Source organism: Ambystoma mexicanum, chromosome 2p (genome assembly GCF_040938575.1).
Source record: "Ambystoma mexicanum isolate Mex_15411 chromosome 2p, UKY_AmexF1_1, whole genome shotgun sequence".
Lineage (NCBI taxonomy): Eukaryota > Metazoa > Chordata > Amphibia > Caudata > Ambystomatidae > Ambystoma > Ambystoma mexicanum.
In genome coordinates this window covers 1,045,102,872-1,045,123,208 of record NC_090923.1, presented here as the reverse complement: position 1 = coordinate 1,045,123,208, position 20,337 = coordinate 1,045,102,872, and the positions used below count along the sequence as shown (strand labels likewise).

General features: G+C 46.3%; 1 protein-coding gene across 1 annotated transcript in view; it reads right to left on the bottom strand.

Annotated features, from left to right (window-relative positions):
• The window catches only part of BBS1 (Bardet-Biedl syndrome 1), a 1,034,601-nt gene that overhangs the window by 903,457 nt on the left and 110,807 nt on the right, over positions 1-20,337 (bottom strand). Inside the window, exon 2 of the mRNA XM_069644936.1 lies at positions 9,063-9,139. Within this exon, the coding sequence (XP_069501037.1) occupies positions 9,063-9,139 (77 nt within the window). The remainder of the gene's footprint in view (positions 1-9,062; positions 9,140-20,337) is intronic.

Below are 20,337 nucleotides of genomic sequence, written 5' to 3'. Positions count from 1 at the left end.
TGACTGTAGCAATTGTCTAGCGAGATCGTCTGTTCGCTCCTTGGAAATAATCAGTTCCCTTCTTAGAGCATTCGTTTCCTGACGGGCTGCATGCACTTCTGCTCTTAGTTCCCCAAGTAACTGGGCTAGCTGGTCCGTATCCGAGGTTTCCATAGCGCCTGGGTGGGAGTTTTGCGATAGGCTTTGCGTTCTGCAACGCTCACCTGATTCCCGCAGAGGCGCCGGTCTTGACTGGGTGAATGCCATATCTTCAAAGGTGATGTGTAACACACGGTTGGCTCTTTGGGCTGGACCTCTGTGCACTGTATGTCTGACTCGAAGAGTAAGATGTCTGCAGATAGAAAATATGGGATTAATGAACTGGGGTTATTGGGTGCCTCTCTCCTCTTCCCTTTCTCTTCTCCTGTAGAACCCCAAAGGTTAACACCCTCACCTTAGGTAAGTGAACGCCGAGCTCTCCATCTGCCTCGGGGCAAGGTGCCGTAACCAGTTTCTTCACTGGATAAGGGTGCAGGCCTCTTGACTTCAGAGGACTGCTGTCCGTCGTTAACTGCACGAACGGTAAGTTCTGGGCACTTCAAATGTCTTAAAAGTCTTTTGTAATGATATCTCTTGTTTTGCAGGGTTCCGGCGATGGCGGATGGCGGGCTGATGAGAGTTGAGGATCGAACCCGCGTGAGGAATAGCAGCGCCTGGAAGCACGTAAGTAAGCGCTTGTAGCCTGCTTCACGATGCGCACTAACTGTCCCTTTTATCTTGCAGGTACAAGTTCGGAGCTTTAGAGAAGCTGAAGGGTGCTGGAATACCCACTGGATTCGGCGTGGGAAGGAGTAATGGCACGTGAGTAATAAAGTTGCCCAATGTCTTTAAACGCACCTTCTTTTGTCTTTCAGATGCGGGATGCAGCGCCGAAGGCCTCCGGAGCGTGCGAAGAGCTGGTAAGCTTTTGTCTTTCAGATGCCGGAATGCAGTGCGAAGACCTCCAGAGCATGCGAAGAGTAGGTAAGCCTTTGTCTTTCAGATGCCGGAAAGCAGCGCGAGGCGTTGGTGACAGCCGATGGACCAGGTAAGAGATGCGCTGCCACTGAAGACCGTAGTGCTAACCTGTTCTTTCTTTGTCTTTACAGGTGCTGCTGAAGACTGGATTCCAGGATGGTAAGCCTTTGTTCCCTTAGGCCCAGGATCAGAAGCAGAAGACACGATGAGCGTTCTGCTGCAGAGAATGCAGAATAACGCAAAGCAAGATTCATCCATCGGGTGTGGTTTAAATAGCCTCCTGTAGTGCTTAGGTCTCTCCTTCCACAGCCACGCCCAGGTAAGAAAAGAGTTCCTGCTTTCCAGAAGAGTTCCAGTGTTCTGAACCTAGGGAGTGCCTCCTGCCCCACCCAACAGGAAAAGTAGTCCCAAACAGAAGAGGATCAGGGGTTCAACTGGCAGGTAAGTAAGCAGCATGGTCTGCTGCAGGTAAGTCCACCCAAGCATTATGAGCCCGGCGCTTCCAGCGCTGGGACTGGGCATCTTTATGAGCCTGGTGCCACTGGCGCCAGGACAGGGTCCAAAAGGTCCCAATTGGGACTGGCTGGCACTCGGAACCGGGGTTATGGGGCTGCTTCCAAGGGAGTCGGGCAAGTCCTGATCTTTTGGAAGCAGAGATCATGACATTATCCTGCTCTTGTTGGGCGGACGTATGCACTTTTGTGCAGGATCCTAAGAATGGTCCTGCGATTAGATTATTGGCAGCAATAATCGAGAAAATTTGGCAGCTGCCTGAGCATTTAACGAGGCTGCCTGATTAAAAAGGTTTTTTCCTTCCTTAAAAAGGAATCACAGGCATAATGTGGTTGAATGAAAATAATGCAGTTCCAGAAGAACGACGTGTGGAGAGACACCGATGGTGGGGTCTGATGTATTGGTACATAATATATGCATGTTCATCATTTATTATTGTTTTTCTGCTCTTATTGATTCACACCGTTTACTTTATTGGTCCCAAAAAGGAAGGAGTCCCTTTAGTCCTTCCCACTCCTGTGACCTATGCAAAGTTAGATGCAAGTATGCCATGGCCATATGCGATTGTCCCTACACCAGTAACACATGAAGTCACTGATTTCTCTGACAAGTGTTCCTAGGATTCCTCCTGTAGCAAGAATGTATACTCACGTATTTAGTGAGTTTCTTATGCAAGATCACTTGGCAAGAAAGTGACCCAAGAGAGGTGCCAGGGAAGAGGATGAGTTAAATGATTATCTAGAGTACAGCACAAATTGGGGAACAATATGTGGTATCAACACATGAGAGGTAGAAAAGAGAACCTCTGGAGGAGGACCACGCCCTCCATTTCCACCTCAGCTGAGCGGGTGGTTGCTGCGAAATCCATCGGGTGAGAGCCTCTCTGAGGCAATTTGAAATTGTGTTTTTCTTTGCTGTGTCGGCCCGTGGGCCCTGTTCCACGCTCCCCCTCCATGCTCTCTCTCTTTCCCCTCCTCCTGCCTGCCTCCCACCACGCCCACCCCCCCTGATTGGCTTCTCGTTCCTGATCCCTGTCCTCCCCAGGGCTGCCCCTGCCCGGCAGCCCCACACGGCTAAGGGCCCCTAGGCAAAGGGCAGCTCCCCTTAGGCAGCTCCTGGTTGTTTCTGAAGGTGTCCACAGGGGGACGCCAGTTGCCAACCACCACCCTTCTGACTTCCTTCCTTACCCTCGCCTGCCTACCCATTGTTTTCTCCCCGTCTGTTTAATAAGCACTGTATCAGAATTTAAAAAAATGGCCTTGTGAAACCTAGGCCTTTTTCTCCCCCATTTAGGGTTCTCAAACTTAGGTGTGCCCTCCCACCTTTCTCAAACCAGCGCTTTTTGAAAACTCTTCTCCTGATTGTTGTCGTCTGTCCTATTGCTCAACATGCTTGCCTCTCGCTGTCCTGTTTGCCTACCCCAGTGACCTTCCACCCCCCTGCTCCCCCACCTACTCTATGGTGCTCTCTGTCTATCTTTTCTAACTGCTTCTCTATTGACTATCCTGCTCTCCTCACTAAATCTGATAGGAAGAAGTTTAAAGAGGACATCCTGGTCCCCAACCCAGGCCTCGCTATCGCCAATACCTACACCAGCGCCTCCTCCAAGGAAACTCTTACCAACATCCTCTTTGTCGTGCCTGCGCCACACCTATGGACCCTTCATATGGTCTCTGTGCTCTCCCCTTTCTCCTCTTCTCCCATTAATGGTGGCACCCACTGGGACGCCCTCCTGGCATCCTTCCATTCCTCTAAAGTCATCATTAATGTCTACTCCAATGGGACCGTCCTGGTCCAAGGCCCTCAGGCCAACCTTCTCTTTGATAGACGCTTCCCGCGCCTCATCAACTTCCTTTCTTCTCCTGCTGTCCCCTCTCCCCTTCCCTGGACAACCTCGCCTCCCCGTTCTGCCACTTCCTTTGCTTCCTTGCCTCCCCTTTCCCTCTCTGCCCCCTCTTTGGCACCTTCTTCACCTCCGCAGGGCGTACCTCTGATCTGTACCCCTCCCCGGAAGTCCTTCAAGGATGGCAGTCTTATCCATATTGCCACTCTAAACTCTTGCTCTGCTGTCAAACACTCCTCTGATATCTGCTGCCTTCTGGAAGAACTGGACCTTTATGTCCTCGGTCTCACAGAGACATGGTTCACAGCCAGCTCAGTCACAAGCTTTGATATGCTCCTACCTGACGGCTCAAGATCCTCTCCACTCCCAGGGCCAACTGCTCTGACGGGTTGGGGGGGTGTAGACCTGATCTTTCCAGAGTGGATTCCTGCCTCTGTCACTCCTACGCAGGCCTACTCCTCTTTTGAATGCCTTGTCTGCAGGCTCCCTCTCTCTCCCCTAGCCATTCCCTTACTGTGGCTACTATCTATCGGCCACCTGGTCAGATTTCATCCTTCCTCTGAGTGGGCGGACCACTCCTGGCCTCAACTACTCAACTCCTCCTTCTTGGAGACTTCAACATCCACCTGGATGCCTGTCCTCCCTCTGGACTCTTTCGGGACCTCTGCGAGTCGCTCTCACTCACTATTCTCCCCTCTGGCCCGACTCATTCTGCAGGGCACACTCTTGATGTTCTGTTCTCCTCAGACCTTCCCCTCTCTGTCCCTCTCACCACTCCTCTCTCCTGGAGTGATCACTTTCTCCTCTCCTCCCATCTCATCTCACCCTCCCTACCCCTCAGGCCAAGCCACTTCCATCACTGTCAACCACCTTCTCGGTTATCCGGCCCATGAAGCGCGTGTCAGCTGAGGCTTTCGCTGCCACCTTATCTCCCCCTCTGGCTGACTCCCATCCTGACACAGCCCTCTCCATGCTCCACTCTGCTATATCTAATACTCTTGATATCCTTGCCCCTGTCATGAGAATCCGTCTGAAGCCCAAAGCCAAGTGTAACTCCTGGTACGACTCTGACCTCGTCCCCCTAAAACGCAAGTGTAGGGTGGCCGAGAGGAAATGGCGTGCTTGATGTACATCCTCTGACAAAATGTCCTGCCGCCTGCTGCAAAGGCAATACTGGCTCTCTGTCCTAACCAAGAAGAGGGCGCATATCCAAGCTTGCGTCACTGCGGCATCCAACAATTCGGCCAAACTCTTTAAAATCTGCAAGGAACTGGCCAATCCTGCCGCAGGCTCTACCTCTCCTGTCCCCTCCCAGGCCCTCTGTACGGCACTGGCTTATCACTTCATCTCTAAAACTCAGGACATCCTGTCCTCTCCTACTTTCCCCTCCCTCCCCCCACTCCCTGCTCTTCCTCTGGCCTCTCTACAGCCACCTCTCCTCCCTCCTTCTCTGCCTTTCCCCTGTTTTCCAGAGACAAGGTTGCTAGACAAGTCCGATCTATGAAAGTCTCGTCGAAACCGGTTCACCCCTGTTCCTCCAAAACTGCCAAGGACCACATCGACTCCCTGGCTCCTGCCCTGGCTGATTTCTGCAATCACCTCTTCGCCACTTGAGTCTTCCCATCCCCCCTGAAGCACTCCCTTGTGCACCCTCTTCTGAAGAAACCCACTGCCGACCCCTCCTGCCCAGCCAACTATCGCCCTATCTCCATGACTCCCTTCCTGGGAAATATCCTGAAGAAACTGGCCATCTCCCAGCTTAATCTCCACACTGAATCCGTTGGCTGTCTTCATGGCCATCAGTCTGGCTTCAGAGCTGTAAGAAGCACGAAACTGCTCTCCTGAACATCCGTGAAGACCTGCTCTCCAACCTTGACTAACACCCCTTGCGTCCTCATCATGCTTGATCTCTCTACTGCCTTTGACACCGTCAACCATGCCATCCTGCTCAACCGTCTCTGTGATAACCTGGGTATCACTGGTCAGGCTCTGGCGTGGCTGACTTCTTTCCTCTCTGACCGACCCTCCCAGGTCCAACTTGGGTCCTTCCTCTCGGATATCTTTTTCTCTACCTGTGGTGTCCCCCAGGGGTCTAACCTCTCTCCCTGGCTGTTCAACCAATACCTGGCACTCCTGGCCCACCGCATCGCCACTCTCTGCCCCAAATTTCAGTGCAATGCGGATGACACCCAGCTCATCTTCAGGCTACCCTTGGCCTCCTCCTCTACTTCCCTCATCTCTGACTGTCGGCTAAGGCAGAGATTCTCCTCATCGGCACACCCGCTCCCTCCTTTCATGTACCTCTCTGGCCGGCCTCCCTTGGCCCTCTTCCTGTTCCCACCTGCAAGGCTAAAAACCTTGGGATCATCTTCCACTCCACACTCCTTCTCTCCTTACATCTCTGACGTCTCTAAGTCGTCCCACTACCAGCTGCACCTCCTCAGAGGTATTCTTCCTTTCCTCTCCATCCCCCAGAAGCTCAGTGTCTCCATAGCTCTGGTTCTCTCTAGGATGGACTATTGCAACAGCCTCTTTCTAAATCTGCCTGCTTCTACTCTCCGCACTCTGCAACTTATCCAGAACAGGACTGCAAGACTTGTTTTTGGCCTCAAGCCCACGGATCATATCTCTCCAGGACTGAAATCTCTGCACTGACTCCCAGTGGCTGTGAGGATTAAGTTCGAAACCTTCTGCATTGTCCACAAGGCCTTCTGGGGCCTGCGGCCTCAATCCCTTCGACTCTCTTCCTAAAAATCTTCCTTCTCGAGCTCTTCGCTCATCCGCCTCCAACTCCCTCAGGGTCAGTCGCTTCTCCAAGCAACGAGTTGGTGGTAGAGCTCTTCGGCTTGGGCCTCCCTCTGGAACAGCCGCCCTGAAACTTGAGGAGAACCATCTCCGGTTCCGGAAGCACCTCAAAACCTTCCTCTTTGCTTCTGTTTTCTCCCCTCCTCTCCCCTGCTGAACTCCTGGCTGAAACTGCACTGGTTACCTGGCCACCCTCTGATATCGGGCACAGGTCTCCTCCCCCGCCAGCTGCACACCTGCACTACCGCACTGGCAACCCCTGTACTTGGGGACTGTTTTCTGTATCACTACAGTCCCCTACCAGCACTTGACACCCGATGTCTGCACTTACTCTTGCATTTGCCCCCGTCTGGCCGTACTTTTTACTTATTGCTTTTATTTATTCCAATTATCCCTTGAACTGCATTGTCCTCTCCCCCTTCCACCACTGCACTGTTTTCCCCCGCATTTTTCCCCTTCCCCCTGCGCGATCTGAATGACACTTGGCCTTGTAAAATCGTTGTCTCAGTCTTCCCTCTGTTCCCCCTCCCTTGCCTAGTCGCGCCTTGAAACACTTGTGTATAGGCGTGTTATAAAAGCCATATCATATTGGATACATGGTTTAGTCACACCTGAAAATCTAATACAAATATGAAAGTCATGATTTGCTTGAAAATGTTAAACATATGAGCAGAAATAAACTACTTTGTACAAGGGTAGGTTGTGTGTTTACATAATCTGTCAGAGACCTTGCAAAAGTTGGGACAGGGATCATCAATAATGCGCACATGCAGAAAAATGGGAGGGGAAATTCTTCCCCATGGGACCTTACCAGTGATGCACACATAAAGACAGCTAAGGTGTAAGGAGTCAGGCCCACAATGCATGGTACATGCAGTGTGTACGTTATAATAATTAAGTGCTAGGTATTCAAAAAACGTTGGGCATGGTTGTTTCAGCGGCCTACAACTTTCACAGCAAAATGTTGTCCCACCTTCATATCAGTGGAACTCTTCAATGGGGATGCCACAAGAGAGGAGGTGGGTTAGGGGGGGCAATAAAGAAGATATTTGGCAGAGAAATGAAGGACCATGTATGTAGATGAAGGCAGGGGTTGATCTTCTAAGCACTGGCATCATCACACACTCACAACATCCCGCATTCACACTCACTCTCACACTATAACTCTTTCTCAGCAATACTCTACACTGTCAATTTCACATGTTTGTTTAAAGTAAATTGTAAACAGTGGGAAGGCCGGAGCAGACAGACTCGCAATTACTCTTTCTCTTTAAAGTTATTCAAACAGAAAAGGTGCTAGATGGGGGCTGGAACATCACAAACGGCTCTTTCTTACAGTGCAACATTGCAGTGGAGCTGGGACTAAATCCCTTTCAAATGTGCACCTACCCATCAGTGCAGTGGTATGGCAATTGAACAAGGGGACAGGAAAGAGGAAATGTGGTAGTACAATAAGGAGAAGGTGATGCAGGTCATACAGGAAGGCAGCTACCGTAATCACAAACAAATGGATGTCCATGCATTGTCAACCATGCTATACCTGTCAAAATGCAGCAGGTCTGAATGGTGCAGTATGCAGGCTGCAGACCTTTTCGGATTGCTTGCTTAAAATAAACACTTCTCTAATGCTGTCCCTCTGTTGGACTTGTGACCAGAGCGGAAAACAGGTTTGTGCCAGGGCGTGTCTAAAACTCAAAGTATGCGCCCTGTTACATGTGCACCAGGTGATCAATCGGTCCTGTGCTTCCGGGGAGGCTGAATTTATATTGAGTCTCATACGCTGCATGAGTTGCTCATGAAGAACCACGAGCCACCCACCCCAGCACCAAGAACGAATGGACTTCAAAGAGGTCTGACTGCGTGGTGCAAAATAATTGCAAAAGCCATGGCAATGGTAACCAACAGTCTGCAATTCTCAAAGAACTTAAAATCTGCATGTTACACAAACAATACACTGCAATAAACGGAACCAAACATCACGTTCAGACTGTGTTGGGAAATAAGTGCTAGGATTCAGCACCGGCAAACACATGCACAAATTAAGCAGTGGATATATTTGATGTACAGACCTACCTATGAATGATATGAACTATTAGTTAGGTAGTTGCCCATTAGTACAAACCTTTACCAATAAAGTTAGTCTTCTGTTAACTGCTGTGAAAGGGGAATTTTACGCATTGCCTTCAGTCAGGGGATGGGACAAAGATACAGACAGAATCTGTTTCAGAAGGCAAGGACCAGGTTGGAGTAAAAGTGACCCTTCCACTCCGGCACACCCTTACCTTAGGAATGTGGATAAGAAACATTGTGAAGGATCTAAGGAGTCAAGTGGCAGCATAATGTACTTTTGACCATTTCTATGCATGATGTTTGAGCAGTGGAAAGTTCCCTTAACTCAATTTCTTTATATAAAAAAAGAATGTGGGCTGCGCAGATCAGGCGCAATCTTGTCAAAGCATCGGAAGCCAGTCAGCAAGCGGGCAACTGAGTTCTGCACAACAAATCTGGGATCCCACTATAAATCACCTTTGTAAGTGAAAGACCGATGTTTGAGTTTCCATCAGGGTAATATCAGTAATTTCCAGATACATCAAGGTCTGTAGTTCCCCATAGTCCAGAGTGATGTCAGGGATACTCAAAGGGTTGGAGCCTCATGCAGAGGCTAGCAGCATACAGGAGTAAGAAAAGACAATACTGCGCAGAGCGTGCACATGGGTAAAGCATAGGATAGAGCTTTTTGATCTGTGACACAATCTTTGCATGGTTAACCGAGTGGTATGGTGAGACAAAGGGCAGTCAGATTTGATGTATGGAGGGTAATAAAGGGTATATGAGGCAGTGCATGGCATGGACCATCTACTACATTGCTTGAACCCACTGAAGTCATATGAGGAAATACACTCACCTGTACAGGAGGAGAATGTGTACAAGTTTGCCACTGGATCATAGTGAGCGTCCAACCACTTTGAGTTGGCGTCATTACTAAGGATTAAACAAAACATGAGTAAAACATCATATTAGTGGTGCAAAGAATACTCTGGCAACAAAATACATATTTTTCCCAGTCAACCATCAGTGCTTCCACACAGACTACACAATGGCATAGATGTTCTCTGCAATGAATTACCACTCGGTTATGCTAATATGAAGACACTCTTTACAACCTTAGGGAGGGTGTAGATCATAGACCATAACAGTTATGGGTATGCTAAATAGCAGGGACATCAACGTACGGATACAGCAAACTGCAGGTGTGAAAAGGCAGCATTCAGAGTCCCAATGGGAAATTCAAACACATATTCCATGCTGCCTCTTACAATAGTGCGCAAGCATGCATCTACCTATGCAGTCCTTAGGGTTTGGCCAAAAATACATGTATATGATTGTGCTATTTTCTGCTATACTTGGGTTATTTTTATCTACCAAAAGACACGTCTGACATACCAGCTATTTTGGAGATAATTTAATCTGTAAAGATGAAACATACTTATTCTGGTCTACCAACTCGCCATACCCGGTAAACATATGATATCCCTATTAATCAAAATATGGGTGAAATGTAGTAGTAGTTCAGATAATTTTGCATTCTCATCCATTAACATAAATACACAGCAAATTTAAAAACAGGGCAGTTGATCATGAAACTTCAGTACATTATCTACTAAAAAAAGAGAACATCTTTGCTACATTTAATACTCTATGTACATCTATTATACGTTTGAAATGTCTTCTTCAGGGTGGATTCTCTAAGTGCATCTCTTGCATAGTAAAACTCATAAAAACTCTTCCTTATTACAGAACAAACAGTGACATAGCATCTGCACATGTCCTAATGTTATTTTGAATAAAATGCGACCCAAGTCATTTTTCACCCAGATCTACAAAAAATCTGTAGGTCGTTCAAAAATGCATGAAGTCTTCGTCCCTATCCAGCCTGCAAGAACATACCCTCCCTAGACCTACCCTGTGCAGCCATGCACTTTGGGACAATACATTGAATCTAATCATTAAAATAATCATGCAACACTCACGCAATTTGATTCTGTGAAGGATGGGGCCCTTATTTGGAGAAATGTAGTAGTGTGTTTATTTATTTGGTAATGCGCACCAAAGGTAACCGGGCACAGCAGGATAAGAATACTTACAGCTTAGTTACAACATGGCATCAATACAGTGAATACAAAACGGATACAGAAGGAATGCATTGAGGGATGTAATCAGTTACATCGATTCATGTGGGAGTGGTTTAAGAGCAATCAGTGGTACAGTAGAATAAGAGCAATCGTGGTCAGTTATGTTAGTAGATATTACACAGGTGTCACAAGTCATATCATTGGACCGCAGCCAGTTTAGGGTGTTACGTCTGAAGCAGAGATTAGGGCTGGTCAGTTCTGAGACTCAGTGGAAGTGCGTTCTAATGTTGTGCAGCTTTCACTGGGAAACTGCCTCCTCCACATTTCATTAACTTGTACCTTGGAATTTCTAAACAGTGGGAGTTGGCTGCTCTGGATGGGCGAGTCAAGGTTTTTCTGGTCATTCTCTCTGTGAGGTATGGTGGAGCTGTATTATTGGGGCATTTGAAAGTGAGTGATACGGTTGTAAGTAAAATATTATCACTTATCTTTAGCCAGTCGTGGTCTCTTCTAAAATAAAATATATGTTCTCTGTTGGTTAGGTTAAGGGCACTTTATAAGGCGTTATTCTGGAGTGTTTCTAGTTTGTTAAGGATATGTTTGTTAGCTCCAAGATATAAGGCATTGCAAAAATCCAGTTTTGATAATATTAGAGCATTGGCAAGGGCGATACAGCTAGCTTCTGTTAGATGGGGTTTGCAGGCACTGATGAGTTTGCCTGTGTAGGAGGCCAGGGAGTTTACCTGTTTTCTTAATTATGTGGTAGAGTTGAGATAAAAGCCTAGTGTTTTTACCTCGCTTACTACTTTGATTATACTCCCAGCTATGTTGACTGAAGCATAGTTGGGAAATCGTTTTTGACCAAATAGGAATAGTATGCAGCAGCATCACAATAACGGAGGTAATCAAAACCAAGGCCAAAACCAAAATGCCCCAAATGAGAGTCAGGGACAGCAAAATCAACCATATGGAAACCAGAGTGGGGGAAATAGAGGAAAGAGTGGGAACATTTTCGATACACAGCCAAACACGTATTACAGTAATAGTAATGATTACACATCGGACGATGTGTTATTTCCCCAATAGGACAGCCCAGGACAGGGGTCGGAACCAGTGTCTAGTCCAGTGAATCAGAGAGGACCCTACGTAGAAATGAGAGTCGGGAATGAGGAGCACCGCTTCCTTTTAGATAGAGGAGCGCAGAAGTGTTCAATAGACCACCACTTGGTTCCGGATATACCACTGTCAGGGCAAAAGAATGTTTCCGTAGGGTTCCCAGGTACACCAGTCATAAACCCAGTGTCCGAACCAGTCCCAGTTACAATAGGACCATTTACTGAACATTGTCCTTTCCTTTTAACAGAAAATTGTGGGGAGAATTTGTTGGGATTAAATTTGTTGAAAAAAATTAGGTTCTGTTATACATTGCACGGCGGACATAGTGTTTCTAACGATTTGGCCACACGATGCCCCTGTGTCAGAATTCATGTCTGAAGCGTTACAAGGGGAACTAAGTAAAGTACCAACCTGTATATGGGCAATGCACGACAATGATGTAGGATGTTTAAAGATAGAGCCAGTAAAGATCATCTTGAAAGAAGACGTTACCCTAAGGCGAATACCCCAATACAGAATTTCGGCTGAAGGTGAGAAAGGATTGAAAAGTATTGTTACAGATTTGGTGAAATTAGGGGTAATCGAGGAAATTACAGGCAGTACATGCAACAGCCCGATTCTTCCGGTTTATAAAAAAGGAGGCAATTAGGTACCATACCGTTTCATAATTGATTTACGCACATTGAACAAGGTAGTAGATCCACAATTTCCTCTAGTGCCAGATGTCACTACAATATTGACAATGATACCTGTTTCAGCAGAATATTTTAGTATAGTAGATTTGAAAAACGCGTTCTTCAGTATTCCAGTGGACAAGGACAGCAGATATTTGTTCGCGTTCATATTAGGACGACAATCATTTACATTTACGCGGATTCCGCAAGGTTACACGGAAAAAGTCCAAGTATTTACAGTAGAACATTAAAAGAGCAGCTAGACATGCTGGAATTACCCGTGGGTTGTGTACTCTTGCAATACATAGACGATCTATTGCTAGCTGCAGACACAGAGGAGATTTGTAAAGAACGCACTGTATTACTACTGTCACACCTAGCGGCACATGGCCATAAAGCTAGTTTGAAGAAATTTCAATATAATCGAAAGGAGGTGGCCTATTTGGGCTACCTACTTTCGAAAGGAGGGAGAAGACTAATGCCAGAACACACAAAGTATTTCTTGTATGCCTATTCCAAAGACACAAAAAGGGGTCAGAGCCATAATAGGCATGGCTTCATATTGCCGACAATGGATTGGTAATTTTGCGTTAATTGTGAAGCCGTTGGTGAATTTGACTAGAAAGGATGCGGTTATGCCTTTACAGTGGGATGAGGAATGTCAGAAAGCATTTGATGGATTGAAAACTGCATTATGCTCGGCTCCAGTTTTGGGTACGCCGAATTATGAGAACATTTTTAGACCACTTGTGTGTGAAAGTGAAGGATGTGCATTGGCGGTTTTGACACAGGAACAAGGTGGAAGAAATAGGCCGTGCGGCTATTTTTCTTCTGCGCTGGACCCTGTACCGTGCGCACTATCACGATGTTTGCGATCTGTCGCAGCGGCTGCTGCGTCAGGGAAACAAACGGAAGGGATGGTATTGGGGCACACTTTAATTTTGATGGTGCCACATGCCATAGACGTTCTATTAAATAGGACACAGACGCAGCACCTCACCTCTGCTAGATTGACAAGATATGAGATTATCTTGTTCGCGCCCCATATCCAAATTATGAGGTGTAGCGCTTTGAATCCTGCAGAATTAATGCCACCAACCTTAAAAGAAATTGGGAAGGATGAATCACCCCCCCACGATTGCTTAATGGTCACTGAGGAAGAAACTAAGGGGAGAGTTGATTTAAGTGATATCCCACAGAAAGAGCCAGATGGAGTTATTTTGTGTGACGGCTCATGTTTTAAATTACCAGATGGCACGACAACTGCCGCATATGCTATCACTACCCTAGAGAGAGTTGTAGAAAGCAAAAGAATTCCCTATAATTCAGCACGGCCGCAGAGATAATAGCATTAACCAGAGCCTGCGAGATTTCTGAAAATTTGATTGTGAATATATATACTGATAGTCAGTATGCTTTTGGAGTGGTTCATAATTTTGGTCGACTCTGGGCTGAGAGAGGATTTTTGACATCACATGGCGCCAGGATTCAACATGGCCCTTTGATTGTACGATTGCTATCTGCACTCACGTTTCCAAAGCGCCTAGCAATAGTGAAATGCGAGGCACATAAAAAAGTAACATGCAAAGTAGGAGAGGGAAACGCGTTTGCAGACAGAATTTGCGAAACAAACTGCCACTGATTTGAATACCAAAATGATGACGGTTCAGACTGAGGAAGTACCCTGTATGATAGAAAATGGAGTTGCCACTGTCAAAGAAATGCAGGCCGAAGCTACGGCCGATGAAATACAGGGGTGGCCAGAGGGATCTGCTGAGTTGGATCTAGAGGGTTTTTGGGTGGACAAGGGAACTAGAAACTGGATGTTGCCAAATTCGTACGTGACTGCAATGGTCACAATGGCCCACAGCCCTACGCACATCTGTGCGAAGAAGATAATACAGCACCTTTCTACAGTTTGGCAGAATGTAAACATAAAAAAGAATGCAGAGAGGTTGGTGCAGAACTGTATCCCGTGTTTGCAACACAATGTAGGGAAGGGAACAGTGACTCCAACAGGCAGTTTTGGCCCGCTCTCTATGCCATTTGAGGTGATCCATTTTGATTTCATAGAGATGGAGAGGTGCCAAAACTTAAATACTGAATGCACAGATCACCATCAAGACGTAAGTGGGTGGAGGCGAATCCCTTGAAGGACTGCACAGCAATGAGCACGGCAAAAGTAATGTTGAAGGAGTACTTTTCCAGATTTGGCTTGCCCAGTGTCCTATGGTCTGATAATGGACCACATTTTGTGGGCGCAGTGGTATTACAGATATGTGCTGGTCTTCAGATTGATAAGAGATTCCATAGTTCAAGGCATCCGAGTTCTGCCGGTCTTGTGGAGAGGCACAACGGGATTCTTAAATCAAAGATTAGCAAGATTTGTTACGGGAAGCAAGTTGAGTTGGGTGGATGCATTACCAATAACAATATTATGCATGCGTACGTCTGTACAGGATAAAACTGGGCTCTCCCTGTACGAGATTGTGATGGGGAGGCCGGCAAATGTATGGTGCGCACCACAGCCAAAACGACTTAGTGAGGTAGAACATCCTGTGCTTAGTACTTATTGTGGCTTTTTAATGCAGAAATTGCGTTTGATTCATCAGCAGGTGCAAGAGGCATTACCAGAGAGATACACCAGTCCGGGGCACGCGCTGGAGCCAAGCGACAGGGTGCTGCTTAAAAATTTTGAAAGAAAGTCATCATTAGCACCCAGGTGGTGCGGGCCCTATCAAGTACTCTTGGCGACGCAGACGGCAATACAAGTGGATGGAAGGAAGTTGTGGATCCATGCCACCCATGCCAAGAAGATTCCAACTGCACTAAAAAACTTGCCTGACACTGATGACCAGAAAGAGACAGCGGTCCCAGAAACGAAAGAAACTGTTGTAAGTAAGCAGCCATCTACTCTGCTGAAACGAGAAGTGAAACTCGAAACAAAGCCTGAGACGATTGCCAAAGAGGGGGAAGGGCAAAGAGTGCCCCATCGTTGCCCAGCAGAATCGACATCACTGCTGGCCGACACGAAATCTGCCTTGCAAATACCAGCAGAAACAAATTGTGTACCCCTTTGTTGCCCACCAGCACTTGCCAGCACGCCAAAGAACGGATCTGCATCATTGGCGCGGCGCACACCAGCACCTGCAGTAGCGCCACGGGCTGACTTTGAGCCTGAATCTGGAAGTGCACCGGCAATGTTCACGGATCACACGATACCAGGAGTAAGGCGATACAACTTGCGGCCTCGGAAGACAAAGTGATACGCAGTTCTTTTTTGATGTTTATGTCAACTTCTGGTTCAGCTCATGGACGGAGAAGGAACTAGAGGTGTAGAGGAGAGAAGTGTGAGAATTGTGCAAGTCGGACAATTCAAGACTCTCGGCTCCTCGGTGCGATCATAAAAGTACATGTGTCAGGAACCAGAGCGGACAAGCTGGGTGCACATGATACTAAGGCGATAAGATAACTGATCAAAGGTCCTCTGAGCAGTATAAGAAAGGACAAGTGATCTTGCCTAAAAACGAATAAACAAATCCAGGCTAAAAGGACAGGCAGAACTGAACTGACAATTACGTTGAACTTATTGACATCAGAGCAAGCGCAACGAAGAGAGATATCCACAACGAACTGTGATAAGAAAGAAGGACGACGAGAAACATGCCGGGACCGGTTCCAGCCTCCTCCTGCACCACCACCGCTGATAATGAGTCAATTATAAAGACTGTAAGCTTAAGAAAAACACATGGTAAAACAAATTGTATGCTGGTACTGACAATAATAATGTGCTTTATGAGCGTGGTAGCACCAATATCGACAGCCCTAATATTATGGTATGTGGAAGCAATACACCCATCAGAAATGTTTTTACCAATAATTAATATATCCACTACCGAAAGCCCTGTTCAGGTGATCACTTATACCCTGCCCCCAATGGAGGAAAGACAGGGAAGGTTTTGGAAATACATTGCTATTGATCATGAACATGACACATGCAATTCTGAAGAAAACAAATTGCTGGGTATGTGCCCATTTACCACAGCATGCTGGGAAAGGAATAGGGTGGTATGTACAGTCACTACCATTAAGTTCTGCATGTAGTGCCTCTTTAGGTGCAATGTTCTATGGGAAATGGAATGAGAGTAGTACGGGTCAATTAGACAGAACCAACATGAATGAGTTTGAAGAGATAATAATGAAGCCTGTGGGTTGTTCCATTTTCCATGAAGCACAAGTAATAGCCCCAGAGCCCACGAGGAAAAATGCACGAAAGATAACACGACAAAATAGACGAGATAGATTGTCCCCACCAGAAAAAACATCTGTAATGACGTTTCGTGTATGAACAGAAGGGGACAAAGATGCAATTCCCCCATCTTACACAGTGAATTATAGCCCAAGAACTGTCCCTTTTTGTCTAAAAAAGAAAGGCTCTTTTTCAGTTGGAACATATACTGGAAGCATGAATACAGTGGTATTAAAATGGGAAATCGAACCAGTATATGTAGGTGATCCAGTTTATTTTATATGTGGAGAGAAAGCAGATCCTTGGTTGCCCAGAAACTGGGGAGGTACATGTTACCTAGGTCTACTATTCCCAGGAGTATTCCTCTTAGAAACAGCAGCCATGGCCAGATTATCCAGAACTAGAGTCAAAAGGACTGACAACGGGGTTTTAATAGCAACTGATATAGCAAAATCATTCTTTCCATTCTTAGGGCAGATAGTGAACTCCTATAATAAAAGGCAACTGTCCAAAATCCTAAAAAATACAATAAACACAACAATAGATATACTATTTAACATAACGTTGGAAGAAAGAGGAATCAGGTTAATGAGGCTGCAAAATAGAATGGTTCTCGATGTGATCCTGGTTGATCGTGGGGAAATTTGCAAAATAGTGGGATCAGCGTGTTGCGTTTATGTCGATGACTATTCCCCTACGATCTTTGAAGCAATAAAGAAAATGCATGTCCTAAACTCTGAACTCCCTACTGAAGAAGGAAGCTGGGGAATAGGATCTTGGTTTTGGGGAATACTATGTTCTTGGGGATGGAAGTTGATCTCAATATTAGTAGTGGTGTTTGGAATATTCCTAACGTGCTGTTGTTGCATACATGGTCTACCCATAGTTTGCGCTGAGGTGACTTAGGGATGAACGGAAGGATGTATGCATATGATGACAACGAAAAAACAACCTCATGGTCGAACTGACCAAGACCCAAATGAGATGAGAGCAGTAAAAGAGTTGATGGCAATAGATATTAATGAAGACAATGATGCTTGGGATAGCATGCAAAATTCAGACATAAGTACTTCAGACTCATCATCACTAGAGGTTTCAATAAATAGATGAGACGTTTGGCATACGGCCAAAGGAGGGTTTGTCAGTCTAGAAAAATGGATAACTCTACTTTGAGACCACAAACGTATTTTGGTGGCCGTGGGCCAACCGTCTCATGCACGATATGACAGAATATAGGTTTTTGAGTTTGCCAATGAACGGCCATTTTGATGTAACAAGAATCGCCATTTTGTTTTCTAACCATTGCTCATTGCTTTCTGTCCTATTGCTTCGCAGTATATTTTCCGCTTACACTGCTCGACTGTAACACATTGTTGTCTGTATATAAAAAGGACAAGGCCGCAGGGCCGGGAGGATAACAAGAGTTCGTTGAAACACAAACGTAGGCAGCGCCAGGAAGAATGCCCGGCTCCCTCCCGAATGTAGCCTTGAAGCAGAGACGCAGGGCATTTAATCATTTCGCAGCTGCCAGCCAGTCTTGTTATATGGTAGAATATGTTAGAATAATACAGCTAAAGGCTTGAATTATGCTCTTCTTACAGCCCCCCTTTGCTGAGCCCGCTAGAGCGTGTCGGCTCCCAGGACACGAATAGCACCTAATAGATAGCAAGGTCCGGAATGCAACTCTTCCCCCCCGTATGTAGCTCGCTTCCAAGAACAGAAGCGCTGTGTTCTATTCAACAACTGAAAGATGCCTTCGCACTTACAAATTGCAAATTGTTACTAGAATAGATGTTTGAAGGTGTCATAGTTGTCGGAGATGTCCATCATCACACCAAGTTCAAAGAAACCCAGTAAAAGGGGGGTGTTAAACATGTCATAGCTGATTGTTTGATATGCATTTTGTATATATGTAACTAATGTATGTAATTCACTCTCTTGCGTCCCTCGAGGTCTAGAGATACACGTCGCGGGGCGTGAGACCGAGTTGGCCAACTGAGACTTTTGCTTTGCAATAAACCCTAGCTTTGGGAATACAACCTTGTGTCTGGCGTATCTATCGCGTGTGGTGACTCGCCTTGTTTCCATAGACGTCAGGGTCCCCTAGGGGCCCCTTTCAATTCCTTCAGGCACAGATCACGCCTAACAATTGGAACTGTGATCCAGTCTCCTGAAGAAGGGAGCCATTCTTCTTGGCCAAGAAGATCCACTACCTCTTTAATTTAATTCTCAGTGTAAGGGTCACAAGTAGTGGTTTGACACCGGCTTGTGGACTCTTGAATTACACTGACATCCTGATCGAATCCTTAGTATTTTAGTTGAGGTAGGGAACCCCCTCTTAGAGTAAGGGAAAGTTAGGTGTTTTCATTACTAATAAAAGTGTATGCCAACAACCATGCCACATGCGTCAGTCTCCTCCTCCTGCACCCTTACAGGGGTAAGAGCTTCATTAAGCGCCCAGCATACTGAAAAATGGTTTACATTGATATGGAGACGGTCCTTAACACCAGACAAGATCAACTAAATGAGCAGGTATGAAACAAGTCTATAATGGCACGGTTGCGGTTTTGCTGGAACATACCTTCCTGGTAGAATTGTCCCAAGCTTGCACATACTGGAGGATAGAGTGGGTTGTATAAATTCCATTGCTGGACTCCCAATACCTTGCACAATCAAGACTGACATAATAGGGGAAATATGTACAGGAAACATCACGGAAGCAAATGCAGCACTATATAAATGTTTATGCTAGAATACAGATAGCATTTCTCTGGAAAGATTAGTCAGCTAAAATGTGAAGCCTGCTAATGAATGAAAAAATTACCCTTACTTTTTCTTTTTGATTTTTGTCAAGACACGCAGTATGAATTATACATGCTCAGCTCGTCTTTGAGTGTTGAGTTTGTTGGACTGCTCCTGATCGCCCAGTACTCTATGGAATGTGGGTCCTACACCTTACAGCTAGAAGTTTGCTCTGTAACACTTCACATCAGTGATGCGATTTTGTAAATGTGGCAGGCTATGGCTGGTTCTTGGATACTCGGATTCAGGCTTTAAGTGAGGTTATTTTACTTTGGTTACCCAAGAGGGGACAGAGGGTTGTAATACTTTTTATAAACAGATTTATTTACTGAAAATCCTTAGTTAAGGTGCTGGTAAATTGCTCAGATATAACGCAACAAAACCCTTGAAATTCAGCAGATGTGGGAAGTCATGACCCGCTTAACCTGGCGCATTCCAATTGATGTCCCCAATAATGGCATTTTGTAGGTCATTATGAATCCCTTCTCACATAATGTGTGTGCTCATTGGTTTTGCAACGGGAATGCTCGTTATGACTTTTGTGACAATACTTTAGATAGCGTCACTCCTCTGCAGGGGGGGAACCCCTTTCCATGAGGCTGGGGAGGTGAGGCCACTAACCAATAGTCCCTCTAGGGGTGGTACATGCGGGAGGATCTCATGGATGGGGGACTCATCTCCTGGGGATAAAGAAGCGATTGGGAGACACAGCTCCTTTAAAAACCAACCCCACAGGCTGATGTTGGTGCCCGAACCTTCTACACATAAGCTCATGTCCGAAACTATGCATTATTGTGAAATAAACCATCCTGATGTCATAGGTACAGGGATGAAGAAGAGCTTGAGAACGCTACAATCGAGTGGGACGAAGGCTCAATCTGCTGCTATCAATTGGACTGACATTACGCTGTGGCCATCCCTGCTATTTAAACTGATCAGTAACGAAGGAAGGCGTTTGTTGTCTTCTGACCTGTCTCGCAGTGGCCTGTGCATATCCAGGAGGAGAACCCGTAGAGTGAAGAGGCCGCCGTGGAGCCTGTGAGTGGGCATGGTCTCTGGGAGACTGCAGCAAGGCAGATCTCCTTAGTTGCAGAGACAAACCGCGGGACGCCTGAGAAGCGCCTGGAGAGTCGGTGGGAAACCGGCACAGCAGAAGTGGAGATGGGGGGAGGTGGTGGTGAGACCTGTAGCTGGTGGACCGTCAGT